Below are 23,271 nucleotides of genomic sequence, written 5' to 3' on the forward strand. Positions count from 1 at the left end.
AAACTGTCAATTTAATCATAGTACTTATGTATTCGTTCATTCTAATTTACACAATTAATTTTGGACCACATATCGATAAACAAACCAGTCAACCTACATATGATACTACTTATTGGGTCTTGAACATGGATATAAGTAATTGTGTAAATTAAGATAATCCTAAATTAATTAGTATGAACTAATAATAATAATCACAAGCTAAATTGATGCACAACCGAACAAAAATAATGAGATAATAATGTCAAAATTAAATAGACACAAAATTTTACATGAAAAACCTTTCAGTGTGAAGAAAAAAATCACGAGTCAAAATTCGAATCAAATCTACTATCAACGAAAATAAATACAAGATAATCTAATGAGAATTGAATACATAACTTTTCTTTGGGCAGAACTTAAATAAAAAGTTAAATAAAATAAAATTTAAACTTTTTTGAAAAATAACAAAATTGCTGATGACACTGTTGATGTCAACAGAGAATGAAAACTATTTTTTTCTTCTTTCTCTTGGCAGCCACTCAACCTCTATAGTCTCTTCTTCTTCATTTTTTCTTCTCTTTCTTCTTTCTCTCTTTCTTTTGGGCACAGCCTCTCTCTCTTTTTCTCTGAATATCTTCTTTTTTTTTTCGTGCAACATACATATATATATATATATATATATATATATGAGCTGCAGCCCTAATTCCTTTTTTTTTTCTTTTCCTTAAAATTATTAATTTACTCTTTTTTTTTCAATGGACTGGATCTTAACAACTTCAACTACATCAATGCAGAAAGTAGGTAGCTGCAAGCAACTTAATGCCTTTTTATTTATTACTGAATAATCTTGTATGGCTTCTACACAATTTCTAAATTGTACTTAGAAAATAAGCAGTGCGAACTACAGAGTCTGCAAATATTTGGTATACAAGAAAACCATATTAATTTTAATAGATTGTAATGCTCTTATTTGATAGATAAAGGATGATAGCTGATGGGAATGAGGACAAGATCATATTTCCTTCTCACAGTCACGGCAAAGGCCTCAGTCATGTCTAAATCTTCATAATTCATTCCTCCAGGGAGCTTCCAATCGAAATAATACAACAGTTGTGCCAACGGCAATATAATATTAGGCATTGCAAATGAGATGCCCGGACATATTCTCCTTCCTGCACCAAACGGAATGTATTCGAAATCCTTTCCCTTATAATCAATTCGACTATCAAGAAACCTTTCTGGGTCAAATATTTCAGGCTCACTACAATACTTTGGATCTCTCCCTATCGCCCACCCGTTAACAATGACTTTGGTATTTGCAGGTATTTCATACCCCTTGATCACGCAGTCCTCAGAAGATTCTCTTGGAACTAACAGAGGTGCAGAAGGGTGTAGCCTGAGTGTTTCTTTCACTACTGATTCAATAAACTTTAGCTCATGAAGTTCTGTTTCGTCCACGTATCCTTTCGCATCAAATACCTGCCTGACCTCGGTTTGTGCCTTTTTCATCAACCGTGGATTTTTCAGTAGTTCAGACATTGCCCACTCCACAGTTGTCGAGGATGTTTCACTCCCAGCACCAAAGATGTCCTGAAGCAGAAACGAGAAATGTAATTTCAGTCTGAGACTCTTGATAGAACCAAGACATAAACTTCGTCAAATAATTCTCAGCATAGTTCCATACACGTGATTGTTTCATTAAATTTTTTTGTCAAATAATAATGTACTAAAAAATTTTAAATGAAACAATCACGTTATGAAAATTACCTTCTTCCACATTCTGTTTTTTGCAAAATTAACCATCCATTCTAATTATTATGTATTTAACTAAATATGTATATGTTGGGTACTAACCAAGATAACTGCTTAGATGTTATTGTCAGTCAAGGGAAGATCACCATCTTGCTGAAAGTTTTAAGAGAACATCAACAAGATCTTCTTGCTCTGGATTCGTTGCTTCAGTCCTCTTTAGTCTCTTTTGTTTGTGGTCATTGAGGATGTCTCCAAGAATCCTATCACTCTCTTTATGCAGATTCTCAAGCGTAAACCTCAATCCACTCGCCAGCTCAAGCACTTTACATGAAGGGTACATATCGGCAAGACAGAAGCCTGATGCTAGCTCCACTCCTTTCTTGACAATTGAAACAACTGCCTCTTGGTCCTTCCATTTACCACCAAAGGCTGCTCGCGATGTTATGCCGTATGTCAACGAAAAAACCTTTTCACTGAGGTTGATAGGCAAACCTTCGCTCAAAGAGATAGTTTTGATTAGACGCGCCACCTCTTCTTCCCTGATCAACCTAAAAGATTGGACACGTTTTGGGCACAAAAGTTCAATGTTGCAGATTCTTCGCAGTTTTTTCCAATAGTCACCGTATGGGGAAAATATTATGTCTGTAGAGTTGTAAAACATTGTGTCAGAGGCAACAATACAAGGTCTATAAGAAAAGACGATGTCATGGTTTTTCAAGACCTCTTCTGCAATTTCCGGCGAAGAAATAACAACGGTTGAGACTTGGCCGAGCTGCAAGTGCATCAAGGTTCCATATTTATTGGCCAAGTCTCTCAGCGAGCGGTGTGGTAGTGAGCAGATCACCTGGTGTATGTTGCCTATCAATGGCAACTTCCATGGTCCCTGGAGGTAGCTTTGCAGCTCTTCTGTTTTTGGCTTTAGTATTCTTAACAATTTTCAGAATAAGAAGCAAGAAAAGGAAGGTAAAAAAAGTGGTGGAGAAGAACGATTCAAACTCCATGAAGACTAATTTTTCTTTGCTGTTATAATATGTTTCAGCACCTGTCTATCTAAAGATTTAAATAGTCCTTGGCTTCAGCAGATGTGCTTTCTTAACCTTTTGACTCTATAATTATGCTTTTCCATTTTAGATTTGATGAACTATCTTAAATAATTTATTTAAAATAATTATTCTAAAAAAATAATGATATGTTGATTGATATTTTAACATACTTAAACCATCCAATTAAAAGTGTGAATTATAAGTAAATAAGTAAAAATTAATTTTTAATAAAAAAATAGAACACTGAGATATTATTTTAAAGAATTGATAAACTAATCATCTCAAAAATTTAAAAGAATTTAATTAACTGTTTAAATTACTAGAAACATTATATATATATATATATATATATATATATATATATACACACGCATATTAGACACACGTACATGGATACGTACAACTTGTATCTGTGAATCACATGACCCCTCTCACTTTTTAGATGCATGATTAATATTGAAGTGTATTAGTCAATATTGTTGACTTTCCTAGAGTGGTCCTGTAAGTCATATCCCACTACAATTGGATTAACTTTAGACATAGCAAGAACTGGGTTTTGATTGATTTAAGTACGTATTTTGTATACAGCAGATTTGTTAATTAATTTTATTATTTATATTTTGTTTCAGTATTCTACGTAGTACAATATTACTAGTTGTTAGGAGAAAGATGGTTGATACCTGTGTCCCGGAAGTTCATCCCCTTCTGGTTCTCTTCAAGGTCTGCCTTGCCTTCTCCACAAGCTGATGAAAATGAATGGTAGGAGAAAAAGTGTATGTGTTTGTAGAAGCCGAAAAGAGAAACAAGAAAACTTGCCTCCCGCTTTGATGTTCATGGAGTCCACAAACATCTTTGCACTTCGTCCTCATAATAATATCCAGACCGCTTGACAGAAACAATCATCAAACTTTTTTTTCTCTGGAATTTCGCATGAACCATCAAAAGATTCCATATAACAGAACCTACAAGGATATCAATCCAGTAATAAATCAGTATAAACATTGTTTAAATATGTAAATGACAGCATAAGCTTCACAGAGTTTCCTTCTGACTTCTTTTTTCTTTAACTGCAACTGAGGTAAAGAACTATAAATGGAAACTAGATGTATACAGAGAGTACAGTAAGTACAATTATTGATGTGTTAATGCACTATCAACTTTCATCATAATAAATTTTTTTTATTATTTCCTTACTGTTACCTTAAATTTAAACATGCTTTAAATTTTGTATATTTTTTTTTCTATTTCGCTCTTTACTTTATGTGATTGTGAGTATATTAAGGATTTATTTTCTTAATAAAAATATTTTATTTATTTAATTTTAAAATAAAAAATCTTTTTTATACATCGATAGAAGAAATATTATTTTATTTATAAAAAAATATTATATCATATCTTAAAATCGTAAAGTCTCTGAGAAAGAATTCTCTTGAGATCCACCCAAGTTTAACAATACGACACAATTCGCCATATGTCATCCGAGTTTGAAATTTTTAAATAAATAAGTTGTACGATTGTATGACTAATAATTGACAGAGATATATTCTTAATATGATTAAAAGTATGAATCATGTACAAACACATCAAAACTTATTTGAAAGTTTTAAAGTTAATTTTTAGTGAAAATACAGAAAACAAAATCTGAAAAATTAAACTCTAATTATAATATCAACTTAAATAATTAATTAAACTAATTATTTTTTTTTTTAAAAAAACTTCATATACATACATAAATAGATATATATAACTTGTTAGGTGGTACATGTAATCTCACATCTGATCCCTCGCTGGAATTCGTTTGTCTCTGTAAATCACATTACCTCTTAACTTAAGAGATGGCATTAATTGGATTATGATTCATTTGAGTATGTATTTTGTACAGTCAGATTTGTAACAGATGAACTAACAATTTTTTTTAAAAAAGAAAAAACTGTGGACTCCATTTTTTAGATATAATTTTGTTATATATTTTATTTAAATATACTTTATAGTTCTATGTATGTATTTTTTGTTTTGTTTGCCAAACTTGTAATTTACTCGTACGTTGTTGTGCATTATGTATATACACATATTTATACATTCAATTAGCACTAGAGCACCACAAGTTATGGTTTAAATAATTATATATATATACATAAGTAATTTAGGCAAATGCTGAAGAAATTATTTGAGAGAAAGTAATAGTTGGGACTTGGGAATAAATTGTGATGTTCTAAATGAGAATGAATATATTCAAGAAAGGTATCATGGAATTTCTTGGTTACAAAATCAAATTGAAAATGGTTAATTTGCAAAATGTTGAATCATTTAGTTTAATTTTTCTACTATATTTTATGATAAATTAAAGCCAATATTATATTGACATGTCTGAATATATATATATATATATATATACTAGTTTTTTTCAAAATATACTTCAAAAAAAAATGAATAAACTTCATACTTCCTAGTTTAAAATGAATTGGCTGCCTCCTCCAAAAAGAACCCCATAAACATCCAACCACTGAAAAGTACTCTAAAGAATCTCTAGATTGCAGTTCTAAGAAACACATGCTCATAAATGGAATTACAAGTCAGGAGTGAAATTATTCCAAAAATTTACATGGTAGTATAACTTGCCCTCTCAAAATGAGTTCCACCAACCATTTATTTGTGTCTTCCACGTCTCTTTCTTATGTTACTTCCAGGAATTTCTCACCCTCTTTGGACTTTCTCAACTTCACCAACTTTCTAATATGGAAATGATTGTTTATCCTTGTCAACTTCACCAACTTTCTCATATGGAAATCTTTGTTTATCTTCGTCTTTAAGGTTATGGTTTCCCTGATCATTTTGATGGCTCCTTTAACTATTATATATGAAGACAGGCAATGAACAATCTAACCTTCCTCTGGAAACAAATGCATTCCTTAGTCCTTTCTCGGATCCAGACAACAGTTTCCTCAAACATCCTACGTAGTTTATTCAAACCCAACCAAGTATTAACTACACGTCGAGCATGGCAAGAGATTGTTCATGATCAAGCATACGCTCGACTCCTCTACCTAAAATCTGAGTTCTATAACAGCCAAGAAATGACCTGTCCATAGATGCCTACCTTCAAAAACTTAAAACCTTATATGATTCCCTCATCTATGTAGGTCATGATCTATCAGAAGAAGGCCTTGTGTTTCAAATCCTTAAAAGCTTACCTATTGATTACGAAAACTTAGTCATTAGTTTTAGGTTCGCACAAACCTATGTCATCATTTGTCGATTTGTGAATACCTCTTACTCATAGGAAATACGTCTTACCAAACACTAAAAAACCAACTTCCACAATAGACCAGTGATTGAGGAACCAACTTATAACATATGTTATTAATATTTAAAGACAATCCATCCATCAAAGTGAACACTTAAAAATAAACAATTAATCATTAACAAAAGAAAGAAATCACTGTTTTATTTGTTTTTGCTGGCTTTGTTGGCCCTTTATCACATTTTGTGCTATTAGTTATATAATTGTCATATTTTTCTCACATTTTTCTGCTATATTTCTTTTTAAAAAAGAATGGTAAGAGACAAAGTGTATGTTTTTGTGGAAGCTGGAAAGATAAACAAGAAAACTTGTCTTCCAATTTGATGGTCGTGGAATTTATAACATCTTTGCACTTGACAGGCTTCTCTTCATTCTCATATCCAGACCGCTTGACAGAAACAATTATCAACTTTTGCTCGGGATTTTCACACGATCCACGAAAGATTCCATATAACCGAACCTACAAGGATGTCAATCAAGAAATAACAGAGTAAACCCTAATCAGTATAACATTGTTCAAATATGTAAATGACAGCATAAGCTTCACTGAGTTTCCTTCTCATTTTTTTCTAATTCTAGTAGATGATACTTGTTGGGAAGAAAAAGAACTAAGAATATGCAAAAGAAGAATTTTTTTTATAGGATCCGAAGAAGACATTCTTAAATCTTTTTCTCCATGTCAAATAAAATCATCCAAATGACATAAATGATGAAAAATGCTAAGGAATTTATAAATGGAAAATAAAATGATATTCCGCAACAGAAATGAAGAACTATAAATGGACATCCAATGTATTTGAAGTATAATATGATCATCCAGAATAAAAAGGAAAAGCAGACAATAAACAAATTCTTGCATGTACAGTTAGTACCATTGTAAAGGTAAGTTCTTGATGTCAAAGCCAGAACTCAATAGCCTTCATTTCCTACAGTGATCGCGCTGCACCTGCTCATGGTCAGGTTTATACAGATTACTGCCCTTTCTCAGAGTAAAATGACAATAAAAGAATTGTTAACAAGCATCATTACATGTGAAACAACTATTAAGGAGAAATATAATCGTATTAATTTATGTACGTCTTTTCCACAGAATGTAATCCTTTTCTACATTTACATAATAGGAATATATATCATCATTTATGACTACTCATGAATATGTTAAACAGTAGAAAGAAACTAGTTATAATGATTTTCCCATGATAATTCTGTTGGGAAAGCATACAGCATACTTAAGAAAGATGTATATTTGAAATAGTAGTTATGGTCTATGGATGTGCTTGTGCTAGAAAAATGGTCCCGGGCAGCAATTAGACATTTTATTGACTCTTGCTATTTGCAGCATGTCTTAATTTTTTTGTCCCAAATTTTCGTCCATTTTGCTGCCAAGCCACTCCTATAGTTGAGCATATCGTTCATCAATCCTGGAATCCTTGTTTGTTGATAAGCACACCGACGTTAGATTTCCCATCATTCTGTTCAAGTGGGGAGAAAGAGCTTTCAGCTATGCAAAAGATGTTCATAGTTAAGTAAACATCATCAGCATCCGAGTTCATAGATTTACTTCCATCAAATATGCTGATTTAGTGGCAGGGAAGTTTGTCAGCTTCTTGTAACCAGATATCAGAACAAGAATATCTATAGTATGGTGCTACTCACAGTACAAGAAGTATATTATGCTACATATGACTATATTGTCTCACATATCTATTCAAGAATATTATGGTGCTATTTACAGTACAAGAAATACAGTACGCTACATATACGAAGTCCTATGCAAATACAAACTAAGTAATAGATATTTATCTCTAGAATGGGCATGAAAGCACATATTAAAACTGGACCCTCACTAGTACAAAAGACAGATATCAGAACAAGAATACGTGCAGTTTATTACTACATTTTCCCACATGTCTATTCAAGAATATACAGCACAGTACAAGAAGCACATTGCGCTAAATATATGAACCCTTATACAAATATAGACTAAATAATAGACCTGTTAACCAATTAAATATCTCTAATATTTATCTCTAGGACATGAAAGTACATATTCTAACTGGACACAAGTAGTGCAACAGTTAAACTATTATATTGATTCTGATATGATGATCAACATCAGTACTTCTTCAACCACTGAAAAAATCAAAGCAAAGATCAAAGGTATTCGATCATAAACAGACTGACTATCTCAATCTTTATATTTCTGCATCTCAACTTTTTAGGAATTGTCTTCAGATCATAATTTGATACATGACTACATCAGAATACTAAAACTGAAAAAAAAAAGGAAAAAACCAATAATAACCGAAGGATCATTTTGTACCATCAAATCACTAACATCTATAAAGCAATCAGCCCACAACCAAAATCTTCATTATGAATCATACCACCAACTCTCCCATAAGCCAATGAAGGGAAGAGAACACAGAACTTTTTAGTTAAGAAGTATACGCATGCGATGAAGTATTCGTTTAACTGAGTTGTTGTTGATAAAGATTTCATATTAAAGAGGATATTATGCTAAATAAAATATTTTATTATTTAGAATTTTAATAATAAAATTATATCATGTAATTAAAATACTTTTACAATAAAAATAATTTATTTTATATATACCTTATATGTAAACACAAAGAATAAGAAATAAAATTAATAATTTATTTTTTCTCTAAAATTTTTATGGTATCAAAGCTAAAAGAAGATTATTTTGGGGTTTTAATTTTAACGTTTTTTTCAAAATCCTAAAATAACAAAATAGGTTGAGTTGGCATTCAGTTACCAAAAAAACCAAACTCGTAACAAACCATACAGAATCACCGCTCAACCCCAGTCAGCACACCACGGTTTCCGCACATGAGCCACACACACCCCCGGCAGCAGAGGCGCGTGAGCCACATACGCCGCCGGCTTCATCCCTTTCGGCCGAAAAATTTTGGAATACCGCCAGAAAAGCCCAATTGAGACAAATCTAATTCCTTCCCGCACAAAATCCGACTTGATCGTGGATTATTGGCCTTCTTTCACGCAGCTGTGCACATTTGAAAGATCTATCGTTCTGTGTCATCTGTCGCTTTGTTTCGGCCAATCTACTTCAGGAGACAGATCGATTGCTCCTCCCGCACGTCACGCCGCTCCGATCGCACGATGAGTCGCGCTGCATTGACCGGACAAATCTCCTCCACTGTGCCATTCCGTTTTTTCCGTGCATGGGGATGTTTGGTGTGGCCATTCTGTTTGTCGGACCACTTAAACTTGGTCAATCTGTGCTTGAGCTGAGCCATCAGCGTCCAAGCCGCAGCCAACTGAGCCATCTGATTCCAGTTTTTTGTCATTTTTTCAATTTTTTGGTCCTTTTTTAGCTCCTTTGATGCATATTACGAGGTCTATTTTTTATTACCGGGTATTTTTCTTCTTGGTTTTAGCATTCTAAGATGATATAAGCAAAAAATGTGAGTGTTACTAATTTCAATAACCCTTCATTACAAATCAGTCTCATAAAGTTTGGTGAAACTAATTATTTTATTTGGTCGAGATCTTTTTTATTATTCATTAAATTTAAAGAATTGAAGAATTACATTACTGATGAAGTGAAGAAACCAGATGTTGGTAATTTAGAATATAATATATAAGACTCTGAGAACTTCTTGGTAATGCCATGACTTATCAATTTCATATAACCCCACATTGTCATAACATATTTGTTGTTAATACTGACGAAAAGATATGAAATACAGCATCTCTTACATATTCAAAAGTGGGTAATAACACCAAAATTTATGAATTCTAGAATAAATTTCATGGCACAAAATAATAAAATATGACTGTTTTTTAATATTTTTCTAAACTGAATGGCTTATGCCAATAAAATTTCAAAAATTGATAGAAAAAAATGAATTTATAATTTTTATCTGGTCTAAACACCGAATATGATTAAATACGGGTCCAAGTACTTAGTAAAAATTATTTTCTCTCATTAGAACGAACTTATACTTATGTTTAGTTAAAAAAAAAAGTAGAAGAAATGTCATGTTTCAAATTATACCAGTTGAGAAAGATAGATTAGTTGCTCAGTTTGACCAATCTATGGATATACAGAAGTGTGACTATTGTAGTAAACCAAAACATATTAGAAAAACTTGTTGGATGTTGCATAGAAGACCAATTAGAAGTCGATAAGGAAGAGGAAGTAGAACCACGAGAGCTCAAACAAATTTTGTTAAATGTAGAAAAACTCCTGGTTCACCATTTATTAGAGTCTTTTCTACATAAGAAATTCAAAACCTAAAGCATCTTTTAAGTCAACTTAACTCTTCATCAACTGTTGACACATCAAATGTGGTAAAATCAGGTATTGCTCATCTTCATCCTATTTCTACTCCTGATACTTGTATTATAGACTCTGAAGCTAACAAATATATGACAGATCCTTCTAAAAAAATTTTAACTTATTCTTCTTATACTAAATGTGAAAATATATGTATAACATTTGTGTCATACACCTTCATGTCTGAAACAGGTTCCATTAATTATACTCATGCTATTACACTATTTTCAGTTTTACATGTGCTTACTTTTTCTGACAATCTTTTATCTATTAATGCCATCACTGGAGATCTTAACTGTAAAATTAATTTTTTTCCTAATTATTGAATCTTTCAGGATCTTCAAACCAGAAAGATGATTGACACTAATAAACTGCAAAATGACTTATATGTCTTGAATAGAAAATAAAACTTAATTGGGAATCAAGCCACTATTAGGAATAAAGAAATTAATATGAAAATACTATAATGCATCGAAGATTGGGACATTCTTCATTTTTTGTTTTTAAAAAATTATATGCTAGTTTATTTAAAAGAGCTTTTACGGATTCTTTATCTTGTGATACATGTGAACTTGCTAAACATAAAATGAGCTCTTATCATTTAACTAATAATATAAATAATAATTTTTTTATAACTATTCACTCTTATATGTGGGGATCTACTCAGAATACCTCTCTATCTAGTCATAAATAGTTTGTTACTTTTATTAACTGTTGTATTATATTAACATAGATTTATCTATTAAAACCAAAAGGTGATGTATTTTCATATTTTCAATCATTCCATAAAATAATATGTATACAATTTGGTGCTAAAATTAAAGTTTTAATAACTGAAAATGGCACAAAATATATGCATAGTGGATTCCGTGGCTACTTGAAATCAAATGGAATAATTCATCAAACAGGTTGTGTCTACACCAGTGAACAAAATGAGATTGCTGAAAGGAAAAATAAATACATACTGGAGGTAACTCGATCATTAATATTTACCATGAATCTACCGAAGAGTTACTAGGAAGATGTAGTTCTCTCAGCTCTCTATCTTATCAATATAATGTTTTTACGAGTTCTACATTTTAAAAGTTCTATGGAGGTTTTGTAAGGAAAAAATTCTGACATTGTTCTCCCAAAAATGTTTGGATGCGTGTGCTTTGTTCATGTTAGAAATATGGGTAAACTAGAATTTAGAGTCCTCGAGTGTTTATTTGTTGGATATTTTTCTACCCAAAAAGGCTACAAGTATTATCATTTACCTGGAAAAAATATTTTGTAACTATGGATGTTATCTTTAGGGAAACCGAGTCTTACTTCAACTCAAACCCAACACCTTTTAAGGGGGAGTGTGACAAGCAAAAAGTGATACCTAATTGGATAATAACTGACAGTCATATTCAGGGGGAGAGTTCTATTGCGGAAGGTCTTACTCAAGACGAAAATGTTGGACGTCTGGATAAACCAAACTTGAAAAGGTATTTAATGAAAGATAAGTAAAAAAAAAACCATCATGCAATCCGTCCTATGGCAAGAATCTTATTTAGTTCCAAAAGATATAGGTGAGTTATCTTTATCTTATGATTTATCAGATAAACTTATTGCTATTAGAAAGTGAACGAGAACTTACACTAAGCACCTTATATATAACTTTGTTTTCTATGACTTTCTATCTCCCTGTTATCAAGTTTTTGTCTTATTTGTTTCTTTTATGTCTATTTCACAAGATTAAAGAAAAGTTCTAGGAGATTCCTAATGGAAGAAAGTCATGATTGAAGAAATGAAAGTATTGACAAAAAGTAAAACATGGGAACTTGTTTCACCTCCACAGGGAAAGAAGAAAGTTGGTTGCAAATGGGTATTCACCATAAACATAAAGCAGACGGATTGGTCGAAAGGTATAAACCTAGATTGCTGAGTAGAAGATTTACTCAAACCTATGAAATTGACTATCAAAAGGCCTATACACTTGTGAGAAGATGAATACAATTATAATACTTTTATCTTGTGCAGCTAACCTTGATTGGGATATATAACAATTTGATATAAAAAATGCATTCCTCTATGTAAACTTAGAGGAATAGGTATACGTGTAAATTTCACCAAGATTTGAAGATGAGATGACCCAAGAAAAAGTTTGTAAATTAAAAAAAGTCTTATACGGATTAAAGCAGTCTCTAAGAGTATGGTTTGAAAAGTTTAGAAGAATTATGATCTCCTTTGGATATCAACAAAGCAATGCTGATCATACTTTGTTTATCGAATATCATGAGGGTAAGATCATTTTTGTCATTATTTATGTAGATAATATTGTTGTGACCGGAGATGATAAAGAGAAGATGGCTCGACTGAAGGAACTTTTTACTCGAGAGTTTGAAATAAATTATCAATAAAAATTGCAATATTTCTTAGGAATTGAAGTTGTTAAGTCTAATAAGGGGATTTTCATTTATCAAAGAAAATATATCCTACACTTATTAGAATAGATTGGTATGATGAGTTGGAAGCCCATAGAATCACCTATTGAGAGTAACCACAAACTACAAGTAGGTAGTAGTACATTAATTGACTTGGGAAGATACCAAAGACTAGTTGGACGATTTATTTATCTCTCACATACCAAATCTGATATAGCATATGTAATTAGTCTGATGAGTCGATACATGCATGATTCTCGCAAAACTCATTTACATGTTGTCTTCCGCATATTACGATACCTGAAGTCTACACAAAAAAAATGTCTGCTCTTTTTTAAACATTGTCACCTTAAAATAGAAACATTTACAGATGTTGATTGGAGTAGATCTCTACATGACTAGAAGATCAACTCCATGTTACTGCACACTCACAGGAGGCAACTTGGTTACATGGAAAAATAAGAAGTAAAGTGTAGTTATCCGTTCCAGTACTGATTCAGAATATAGAGCGATGGCCCAAGTAATATATGAATTACTATGTTTGCAAAAGGTAATGAGAGAACAAAAACTGTGTAAAGATGAAAGACCATTAATATCGCTCATAATCTAATTCAACATGATATAACAAGACACGTTAAGATTGATCGACATTTCATAAAAAAAAAAGAAAGTGGTTGATGGCTCCCTATGCTTTTATTATGTATCTTCTGATGACTAGATGGGTAATATTTTTATTAAAAAATTATGCAATAAATCTCTTCAGAATCTGATTTGCAAGTTGAACATGTGTGATATTTTTGCACCAACTTGAATAGGAGTGTTGATAAGAATTATATTTAAAGTAAGATATTATGCTAAATAAGATATTTTATTATTTAGAGTTCTAATAATAAAGTTATATCATGTAATTAGAATTCTACTAAAATAAGGATAATTTACTCTATATATATTTTAAGTATAAACACAAATAATAAAAAATAAAATTAATAATTATTTTTTCTCTAAAATCTTCAATTGTAAAGGAGGAAACAAGCCATATATAGATAAAAGGACTAATATTTTTGGCAATATTCAATTGTTGTTCTATATCACAAGGGGAAAAAGCTTTTTAAAAAGAAATATAAAAATGAAGTAGATCGCACCCTATGGATAAGGTTTCACCAAAAAAAAAAAAAGAAAGAATAAGCAGAATTAGAGCCTAGGATCAAGGATCTAATCAACAAATAGTATTTAGACAAGAATAAATAAGACATGAACTTGAAAATTCTTACTAAAAGAACAAATATATTAAATGGCAAATCTCCTATATAAAATAGAATGTGTAAGATTTGCAAAGCATAAAACATTGTCTGATAGAAGAGGATAAAGATAAAAGAACAAACTTCGAAAATAAATTCTGACAGAATATCATGAATAACGTTGAAGGTCAAATGACATTGATCCTTCTGCGATGTTCAGCATTTGTTGTATTGTGGCAAATCTCCTATATAAAAGAGAATGTGTAAGATTTGCGAAGCATAAAACATTGTCTGATAGAAGAGGATAAGGATAAAAGAACAAACTTTGAAAACAAATTCTGACAGAATATCATGAATAACGTTGAAGGTCAAATGACATTGATCATTCTACGATGTTCAGCATTTGTTGTATTGTAAATGGGTTTGATTTCTTGTCTATTATTAGTAGTTTCCTTGAGTCATGGAAATTATGTGACCATGCCGGCAAAAAAATTTTCCACAATTTGCCTGCTCCCACTCTAATTGACTGCAACCTAGAAGCAAACAAATAGGTTTTCCCGTGATAGCACCAATTTCTACACAAGTATTATTTAGTGAATTTGTCAATGGTCAACTCTGTACCTGTTAAGAGGTAAATACCAAAAATCAAAGTGGATAATTCCAGTGCAAAACAAACCCAACAAAAGAACTGCAATTCATTGCGAGTTAACCTTGAACTAAATAGATGACTCCTAGGTGATCTAAGTGAATAATCTAATGGCACCATGAAGATGAAGCCAAAGTCAAAATTAAAACAAGTGATTTGAGTAATAATTTCTATATTATGCAATTAAGCAGAAAGAAATTATCCACAACATTTCAACTGATCTGACCAGGACAAGATTAAACCCTTCTAGAACTGATGAGTATGTTACCTTGGGGGAGAGAGCTCCCACCACTCAATCGGGCAGTCCATTCAAGGCAGTAATTTGACCTCCATTCATCCAAATTCCATTTGTATTTTTGTGTCCCTGTATTTTTCTTTTTTTGTTTTCTGAAATAAGCCAGCTTTTTCACCAATCAAATACTTGTCAAATGGTGAGAATTCCTTAATAGCTTTTAAATTGTGCTTGCTAAAGCTTCAGATTCAGCACTTCTATCTATTTCCCCGAACTGTCCTTTTCTGTAGTAGCTAACAATGGGGATCTCAAGATTCTGCAGCCGCAGAAGTGATGAATATTATAATGAAATTAGTGAAGTAAAATGACTATCATAACATAAATGCACAAGTAAGGAACAAATTGTAAAGCAAGAATCATGTGATGGTGAAAGAAATGCTACTGATCTCGAGTCTTCAGTCTGAGTAAGAACCAACAGGTCCCTACCAAGCCTCATAGCTCCCATCTGAGAAATTAATACCAGATTAGTACATTGAGTTACAAACAATTGTCCGAATCTTTATAGAAACCAATAGAGTTGAATGTATATTTAAAATATGCTTCAGGAAATAAGATTCACACAGATTAATTTAATTACATGTATTTGTTTTGTTTGTGCAGAATCTATGAAACCAAGTGCACAAGATGAAAACAAGATATTTAAGAACTTCAAAAGGCATATTAAAATTGGTCATGCAAGGCCCAACATTAGCAAGGACCTTGAGAGAAAACATTGAGAATAAAAGAAATAAAAGACACTAGTCTCATCTTTGCTTGTATGTCAACAATTCATAAGGATATTCCAAACAGTTTCCAACCAAACAATTATTAGATGGCTAGCAACCACAAAAAAGCAATTCAAAACACCAAAACAAGAAACATGCTACCTTAAACCCAACACCATATCTCCCAATGTGTTGTGGACGTCAGAAGAGGTTGCTTGTGCACAAAGAAATGTAATTCTCACAATCTCGTTATGTGCCACTCCATTTCCATCATCTATAACTGATAACATAGGGCTGCTTTTGCCAGCTCTTATGCTAAGCTCAATAGAGATGTCCAATCTGTTCAAACACATAATGATCATCATGTCCTATAAAACAATGAGGACTTCTAATAGCAATAAAAAAACACGAACAAAGGTAAAGTCATTAATCATGCATCAATCTTAACCGGCTTAGTAGCTTTAGTCTCTAGAATTATCAACAAGCTTAGCTATGGCACCAAAAATCCAACCAGAATGTGCCTGACCAATAGTTCCCAAATGACTTGGGTCTGCTCATGCATAATTTCTCTCCAACAGTCCCTCACGTGGCACAATGTGGGTTTGCAGTCAGCTACTTGTTTCAAGTATTGAATCACGTGCATGATGGTCAACAGCTGACTGTGAAAACTTCCTTTCAGGAAAAGAATTAATTTCAGTGGAATTAATTTCACTAACAGGTGAATCCGGTGCTTCTTCACATTCATGTTTTCTGACAGCAAATTCTTTGACAGTTTTGCCTTCTTGTGCAAGTCCTTGTTCTTGATTGCAAAATCCGACATTTTCCGGGTGTATATGGCAAATTATCCATATATGTCTGAAAAAGAACAAATCAATATGGTAACAACACAACCCCATGGCTCCATCACCAACTTCAATGCCACTGATTAAAGTTAAAAAAAGAATTGCCCTGAAATAAGCACACCATGTCACCAGCTAATGTAAAAAGAACTTGTTAACAACAATTTATTGCTATAATGACTGGACGACAAACAGACAGTGAAAAATAGAACATCATCATAAAAGAATAATCAGATACCTGATTTATGATAGCCTTGGCCATCAGAACAGCTGTCCCTTTCCTCCAATATTTTGCATGCAACTTTGACAAGGCCAAAATCCAAGCCTCCATCCAATGGATGTATATAGAACTCACAATAATAGCAATCTTTACAAGATATAACGTGGTCAATTTATGGACTCTTGAAACAAAATGGATAATATGCATAAAGAAATACCTTTCTTGGTATTAAATTCTCAAAGTAACACAGAGCAGGAAAGGAAATGGTAAATTTTCACAGTTTTGGAACCTTACATATTCGTAATGTTTTCAAAATCTTTGTGACCAAGTTAGAGGTATTTCAGGAGGGAACAGGTGAAATCAAGAAAGAACTTTTTACCATTTCCCTCCTCCAAAAATAACTCAAAAATTTTGCCCACTCATCTTTACCACAAGAAGACTGTCCTGCCGGGCACAAGAAGCAGTGAGGCAGCTCATAAACAAAACATATCTCCCTCCGTGGTACAATATCGACAAACATGAAGCATTGAGGCCTGTGAGAAGTCTAGCTTAATTTACTTTGCAATCAACAGTACATAACAACAAAATCAATACCGACAAATTTTAACCATGTGCAACAAATATCTTAGAAGAGGAAGATACCAGATGTCTTTTCAAACCCGAAAAGTTGACCACAATGGATTAATTTATGTGGTATCAAAAGCAAAGGTTTAATATTTACATCTTAACTGTATTATATTTCTATTAAATAAATTTCAGCATTAAGTTACAAAATATAAGTTTGCATCTGAAAGAACATTGTACTATATAAATAGTTTATTGAATCATTTTCTATAAGATTAAGCTTTTGAAAAACATTAACCACAATCAATTATTTCACACAGGGAAGCATAGAAAATTAGTTACATTAAGGGCTTGTTTGGATGAATTTCAGGGTAGTTCATTAGTGTATGGTGTTGTATAATAATGGCAGAGTATGATAATAGCAAAGTTATACTATATTTCGAAAAATTGTTTATTAATGTATGGTAATGACAAAATTATACTATATTTGAAAAAATTATCTATTAATGTATAGTAATAATAATTGTTTTTATTTAGATTATGCAGTGAACATCCCACCAGATCTACGGCCCAATAAATGTTTACTATAAATAACATCTACTAATGCATCATCCATAGAATCTGTTCAATGGACAATGTTACTCCCTCCATCTGCAAATTTATTCATCATTACCATTTTCAAGAACATTACAGTACAACAGCAACAAATATAATCATTTTCAAGAACACTAGATAACAAAATATAACGCAATTATAACAAAATAAATTACAAATTATAGTGTTCAATTAAAAGATTAATGTTACACACATGTCATAAATAACAAAAATTCATAAGCAACACAATAAGTCCACAAATGTAATCAAACATTATAAGCAGCCCACATATCAGTTGCTATTTTATCTCTAATAGCTTCCCCTCTTCTTGTTTTCTTGATACTGTCCCTATGATTATATGGATTTCGTTCCTCACGAGAAACGTTTAGAAGTTCTTCATCAACCTCTACAAGAAATTCATCATTTGGATCCTCTTCCCATAAATAGTTGTACAAAATGCAACAAACAAATATAATATAATTAACAGTTTTCACCCAATAATAAAGTTCATTAGAGCTTGAAATAATTGGAAAATGTTTTTTAAGAACTCCAACGGCACGTTCAATCGCATTACATAAAGAAGAATGACGAAAATTAAATAGCTCACGAGCATTGCGTAGTGGATTCCTTGAGTATTCATTCAAATGGTAATATTCCCCCTTGAGTAATTAATCCACCCTGCAACATGAAACCATCATCCACAAAGTAGAACTTACCTCTAAACAATGAACAAATTAAATTATAACATTTTCTTGAAACTTAAACATTACATATTGAAATTCAATATATTTTAATTACCTTCGAAAATTACTAAAGGATCCTCAAGTCTATTTAATGCATTAATTATTATCATTGAATCTGATGCGCTCCCCTCCCACCCAGCTAGGATGTATGAAAATTTCAAATCGAATTTACAAGCTGTCAATACATTTTGTATGGAGAAATCTTTTCTTCCACGAAACTTTGGAACATCAATTCTTGACACTTTCATACGTATATGTGTTCCATCAATTGCACCAACACAATCCTGAAATTAATTGTTCGTTAATTAAATAAACTTATACTTTTTTTCAAAAAAATTAATTAAACTCATACATTAAAAAACCAATTATAGATTGAATAACATATATATTTACCTTAAAAAATAGAAAGAAACTAGGATTGTTGACTATTTCCAAAGGCATTTGTGATCCAACTGGCTGATTAAGAAATTTATCTGTCATTTGTACTATACATCATAGCACATTATGGAAATGGCGACTTCTCGTCTCTCCGGATCATCGAAAATGCCAAGACATAATTCGATTTTTCTCATTGTGTCCTGATAAGTAAAGTGTATTGGCAACTTGTTCTTCCACAGTTACATGAATGGTGGGCCTAAGTCCACCCTCTATAACTAGTAAATAATATAAATTCAAAAAGGCCGAAGCTCTCATCCTAATGATATGCCGCCAAAACTCACTTGAGATCAAATTTTTCATAAGCTTATCTCGAACTTTCTCTCCCTCTAGTCTTAATTTATGAGTAAGTCTAAGTTTTCTCCTTCTATAAACATAAGTTCCAATAAGCATGACAAAGTACCCCACTAAAACAACTATACGTTCTCTATGATCCATCTAAAAATATATACAAATATGGTTAAGATTTAATCAAAAACCACAAAAAGCATGACAAGCATCATATTCAAGCCCAATACTAATGTGCCTCAATGCACCAAATAAAAGATATCCTCTTTTTTTCTTGAAAAAAAATAGAAAATAGTAATCATCTCTTAATCTTCAAAATTCATCAAACTCATTACGAAGTTTCTTTTGTGACTTCATTGTTCTAGCTTCTATTTGGAAGTTTATCAAATTTTTATTAGCATCGAGTACTACAATATCAAACTGATAGCTCGACACTTTATATTTTATGAAAAAGCTTCTTGTAATGCAAGCAGGGAAAAAAGATATTGCTTTAGATTAACAGAAAACTAGAGATGCCTATTTCTCAAAATTAGGACTAAGAGGAACAGAAAAAGGGCTAATATTTTCCTACCCAAAACCCTCCTCTAATCAAAATAATCGCAATGAAAGATAACTTCAAACATGAAAATGCTAATGTAGATTTAAGAAGGGCTGCATGCTACTACAATATAACAGGTAACATATTATGCATTATGTAAAAATAGAAGCATCAGTATCTACCCTAACAGTCTTCCATATGGTCTGGTAACCCCTATTGACTGGGGACAAGAAAATGAAAAAGAGAATTTTATTGGCTTTAAATTGTTAAATAAGCAAGAATCATCCCCCACTCAGCCATTAGCTTTCTTGAACTTTATTTCTACTTGCCAAAACCAAATCAACATGATAAATTAGGATAGAAATGTAATTTCGTTTCTATCAATTTCTTCAACAATGAGACAGAAATTTCTCTCAGTTATCTCTCAATAAAGGGTGACGGAGAAAGTCGCTTCACTGGAGCAGATTATACAAATAAAAGAGAACCCGGATCAAATTTCACAGAGTTAAAAAAACCAAGATGGGAAAGACCAGCAAATCAGACCTTACACAATTCCACACAAGCCTACCAAAATTACTTAGATTATCAAGCAAGCAAAAAGTAAAAGAAGACAAAATGCAACTATGCCAATATAATATCATACAACATCTTCAATGAGAACCAGATCAAATTCTATTAAGTAAAGAAACTCCATTGATATTAAACCAAAAAAAAAAAAAAAAAAGAACAGAGACATGATAGAAGCTAGCAGCATACATTGCGTCCCTTCCAAACTTGGAAAACACGCTTAGCCATTAGAAATCATTTCTTGTACAACAATTTTGAGAAGGTAAAGAAGTGAATACTTGAAACTTAGTTTGGTGCATTTGTGAAAAAAGATAGGAGTGAAAGGCGGTTTTGGGTTTAAATAAATAAGAGATAAAATACTGGGTTTGCTGGTTTGGGTGGAGAGAGTGCTTTTCTTTTTTGGGTTTGCTTTAATGGTGTGTGAAGAGTAAAGAGAGACAAGTTTGGGATATTTGGATGGTCAATAGCATGCAGAGATGACCCACAAGAAAAGCTATTCAATTTAAAGAATGTTTTACTTACCTGAAAATCTCCACTTCGTCTCTGTTAAGTCACTGACTGCTTTTCTTTAGGAGTTATGAGTCAAAAGCTATTGGTATCTAGTTTTTTCGACACTTATCACCATGCATGGATTGGATTCATTTAGGAGTTATGAGTCAATGTTTAAAAGCTTCCCTACAATTTGTTATTGCACTTGCTCAAAGGTGGTTACATATGCTTAGTTGATGTGCCAAAACCAGTTCTTGAAATCTTAGTTTTGACATTTATACATCAGATGGAAAAGTCTTCTTTTTGAGATAAACTATGATCTCTAGGGTACTTCGAAATATGAACTTTATATCAGAACTTGGACAGTAAATTTATCTGTAAGTCTAAATCCAATCTAACAAAATCACGGTAAATAACTGCATTTAATTCTATTATACTTAAGCTAAGCTCTTTTGTAATCCTGACCAACTTCAACAAATACAAACAAACAATTGATGAAACTCACAGAAAGCAGAAAATGAACTTATTCATCAGATTTAAATTTTGTCAAAGAAAAAATTTAAAATGCATGAAAGATAATATCTTCAAGAAAGTGTTGGTGTATTTAGTTTCCAGCAACAATGGTGAGAAAACAATACAGAACTAGAATCGCCCATAAGAACACGCAACCAAAACGACCCACCAATTACATAAGACAGAATTGTCAAAATTCATTGTACCCAAGAGCTAACTCGAGCTTACAAGAAAAACCCACAAATCAGAATACCATAAAATAGCGTATCTAGCAAAAATAGACCCAAATGCAAAGCTAATATAACATTTTACTAATACTTAAACCCATTGATTCCAATTCAGTGGCGAGAACTCTGACAACTTATGCTCACTTATGACTCAAAGCAAATTCAAGCAAGAAAATCTCACGAGTTACATAGAACACGAAGAACTAAAAAAAGAAGATCAGAAGAATCAAAAGATAAATGAAAATAAATAAAAAAAGAAAAAGAAAAAGAAAAAAGAAAAGAAGTGTACCATATTTTGAATATAGCAGGTGATATTCGGAAGAGAATAACAGATAAGCAAGGTCGGCAGCGTCGAATCCGGCAGAGGCTGGAGGGGCGGGGCCGAGCCTTGAGGAGGAGAGCCGCGAGTCTAATGGAAAGAAAACCTAGAGGAGGAGAAAAGAAAACCTTGGTTTTTTGGAATTAATCAAGGACAAATCTCAGTACCATACCATAAATTAATGAACCACAATCCAAACACACGCTAAGCCACTTCTTATATTAACAAAAGCAAAAGCTAGAACTAAACAAGCATCATTGAATTTCACAATTCCAGGAACATTTTGCAAAAGTATATATTTATGAACAACCACACTGATCAAATGTCAAAACAAATTAAAAGTCATGCTCAAAACCAAAGTGAAGAGCACAAGAATAAACACCTGCAAAAGTTGCCATTATCCTTACACTCTTTACAGGCATGCATTCACGTGATGTTCGTCAAAATGCACGAAAGTCCTGATCCTTATTCGTGGCTTAGCACTGCCAGGAGAGAAAGGAATGAAGAAGAAACTACCCCTGGCTCGAGTCTTGTCGATATTCAACATAATCTGCCATTGTAGGCTTGTAAAATTTGCCAAATAGGAAGAAGACGATTTCCTTTTTACGTTTTAAATTTTTTTAGGAATTTGAATTTTAGTTCAAAGGACCTGTAAATTGGACTTTGACACGGCCCAAATAAATAAGAGTACAAATGGGCCCGGCCAGTTTGACCAGAAAGCCCGTTTGACTATATTTAATTTAAGCTAAAATCTTAAATAAATTTAAATTTTACCAATAAGTCAATCTAAGCTTGATCCTAATTAAGTCACTCAAGTAAACTAACCAATAGTTTGTTGAAATTGAAGTGTTACTACCAAAAATTATAGTACGAATACGGTTATACATTCTCAATTTTTAGATTATCGTATAAAAATTTGTAATTAATTTTAAAATAATATAAAATTATTTTAAAAGTTAAAAATATTAAATTAAAAAGAATTAGCTATTACAGACCGAGACGAAACCCAAATTAATCATTACATCCTTGCTCATCTACTAATAAAAATGTTCATGCAACTTTTTCATTAGCGCACCACTTATAATCCACAGCAATTAACTCCACAAAAATTTATTGAAAGAGCAAAATGTATAACGTACGGTTCATGTACGTTTTGAATTTGACGAGCAATGAACTCTTCTAACTCATTCTTGATGATAGAGTTGTCTATTTAACAAATAGATATTCTTTTTATAATGAAGTCTC

General features: G+C 32.1%; 1 protein-coding gene and 1 long non-coding RNA gene across 8 annotated transcripts; both read right to left on the reverse strand.

Moving 5' to 3' along the window:
* Window positions 1–781: 781 nt before the first annotated feature.
* On the reverse strand, window positions 782–1,518 carry LOC148266524 (cytochrome P450 71D10-like). The gene has a single exon (XM_088218708.1). The coding sequence runs from the start codon at window positions 1,516–1,518 to the stop codon at window positions 946–948; it is 573 nt and encodes a 190-aa protein (XP_088074834.1). The 3' UTR covers window positions 782–945.
* A 12,639-nt stretch (window positions 1,519–14,157) lies between these two features.
* On the reverse strand, window positions 14,158–22,652 carry LOC110820872 (uncharacterized). Of its 7 annotated transcripts, none has more exons than XR_015818681.1 (10): window positions 22,409–22,651; window positions 21,997–22,132; window positions 18,706–18,934; window positions 18,515–18,585; window positions 16,768–17,282; window positions 15,853–16,545; window positions 15,369–15,431; window positions 14,963–15,242; window positions 14,373–14,669; window positions 14,158–14,293 (listed from the first exon to the last, which is right to left on the reverse strand). It is a non-coding gene; the product is annotated as an uncharacterized LOC110820872 (long non-coding RNA). The 7 variants fall into 7 exon arrangements; XR_015818679.1 differs by having other exon boundaries at window positions 14,963–15,431; window positions 15,853–16,029; window positions 16,217–16,545; window positions 22,409–22,650; XR_015818678.1 differs by having other exon boundaries at window positions 14,963–15,431; window positions 22,409–22,652.
* Between the last annotated feature and the right edge of the window lie 619 nt (window positions 22,653–23,271).

The sequence above is a fragment of the Carica papaya genome, chromosome 4, assembly GCF_054855325.1.
Source record: "Carica papaya isolate Zhongbai chromosome 4, ASM5485532v1, whole genome shotgun sequence".
Classification (NCBI taxonomy): domain Eukaryota; kingdom Viridiplantae; phylum Streptophyta; class Magnoliopsida; order Brassicales; family Caricaceae; genus Carica; species Carica papaya.

Excerpts from the sequence above, each read along its gene's own strand:
- LOC148266524 (XM_088218708.1), bottom strand. The coding sequence starts at position 1,518 with ATGTCTGAACTACTGAAAAATCCACGGTTGATGAAAAAGGCACAAACC.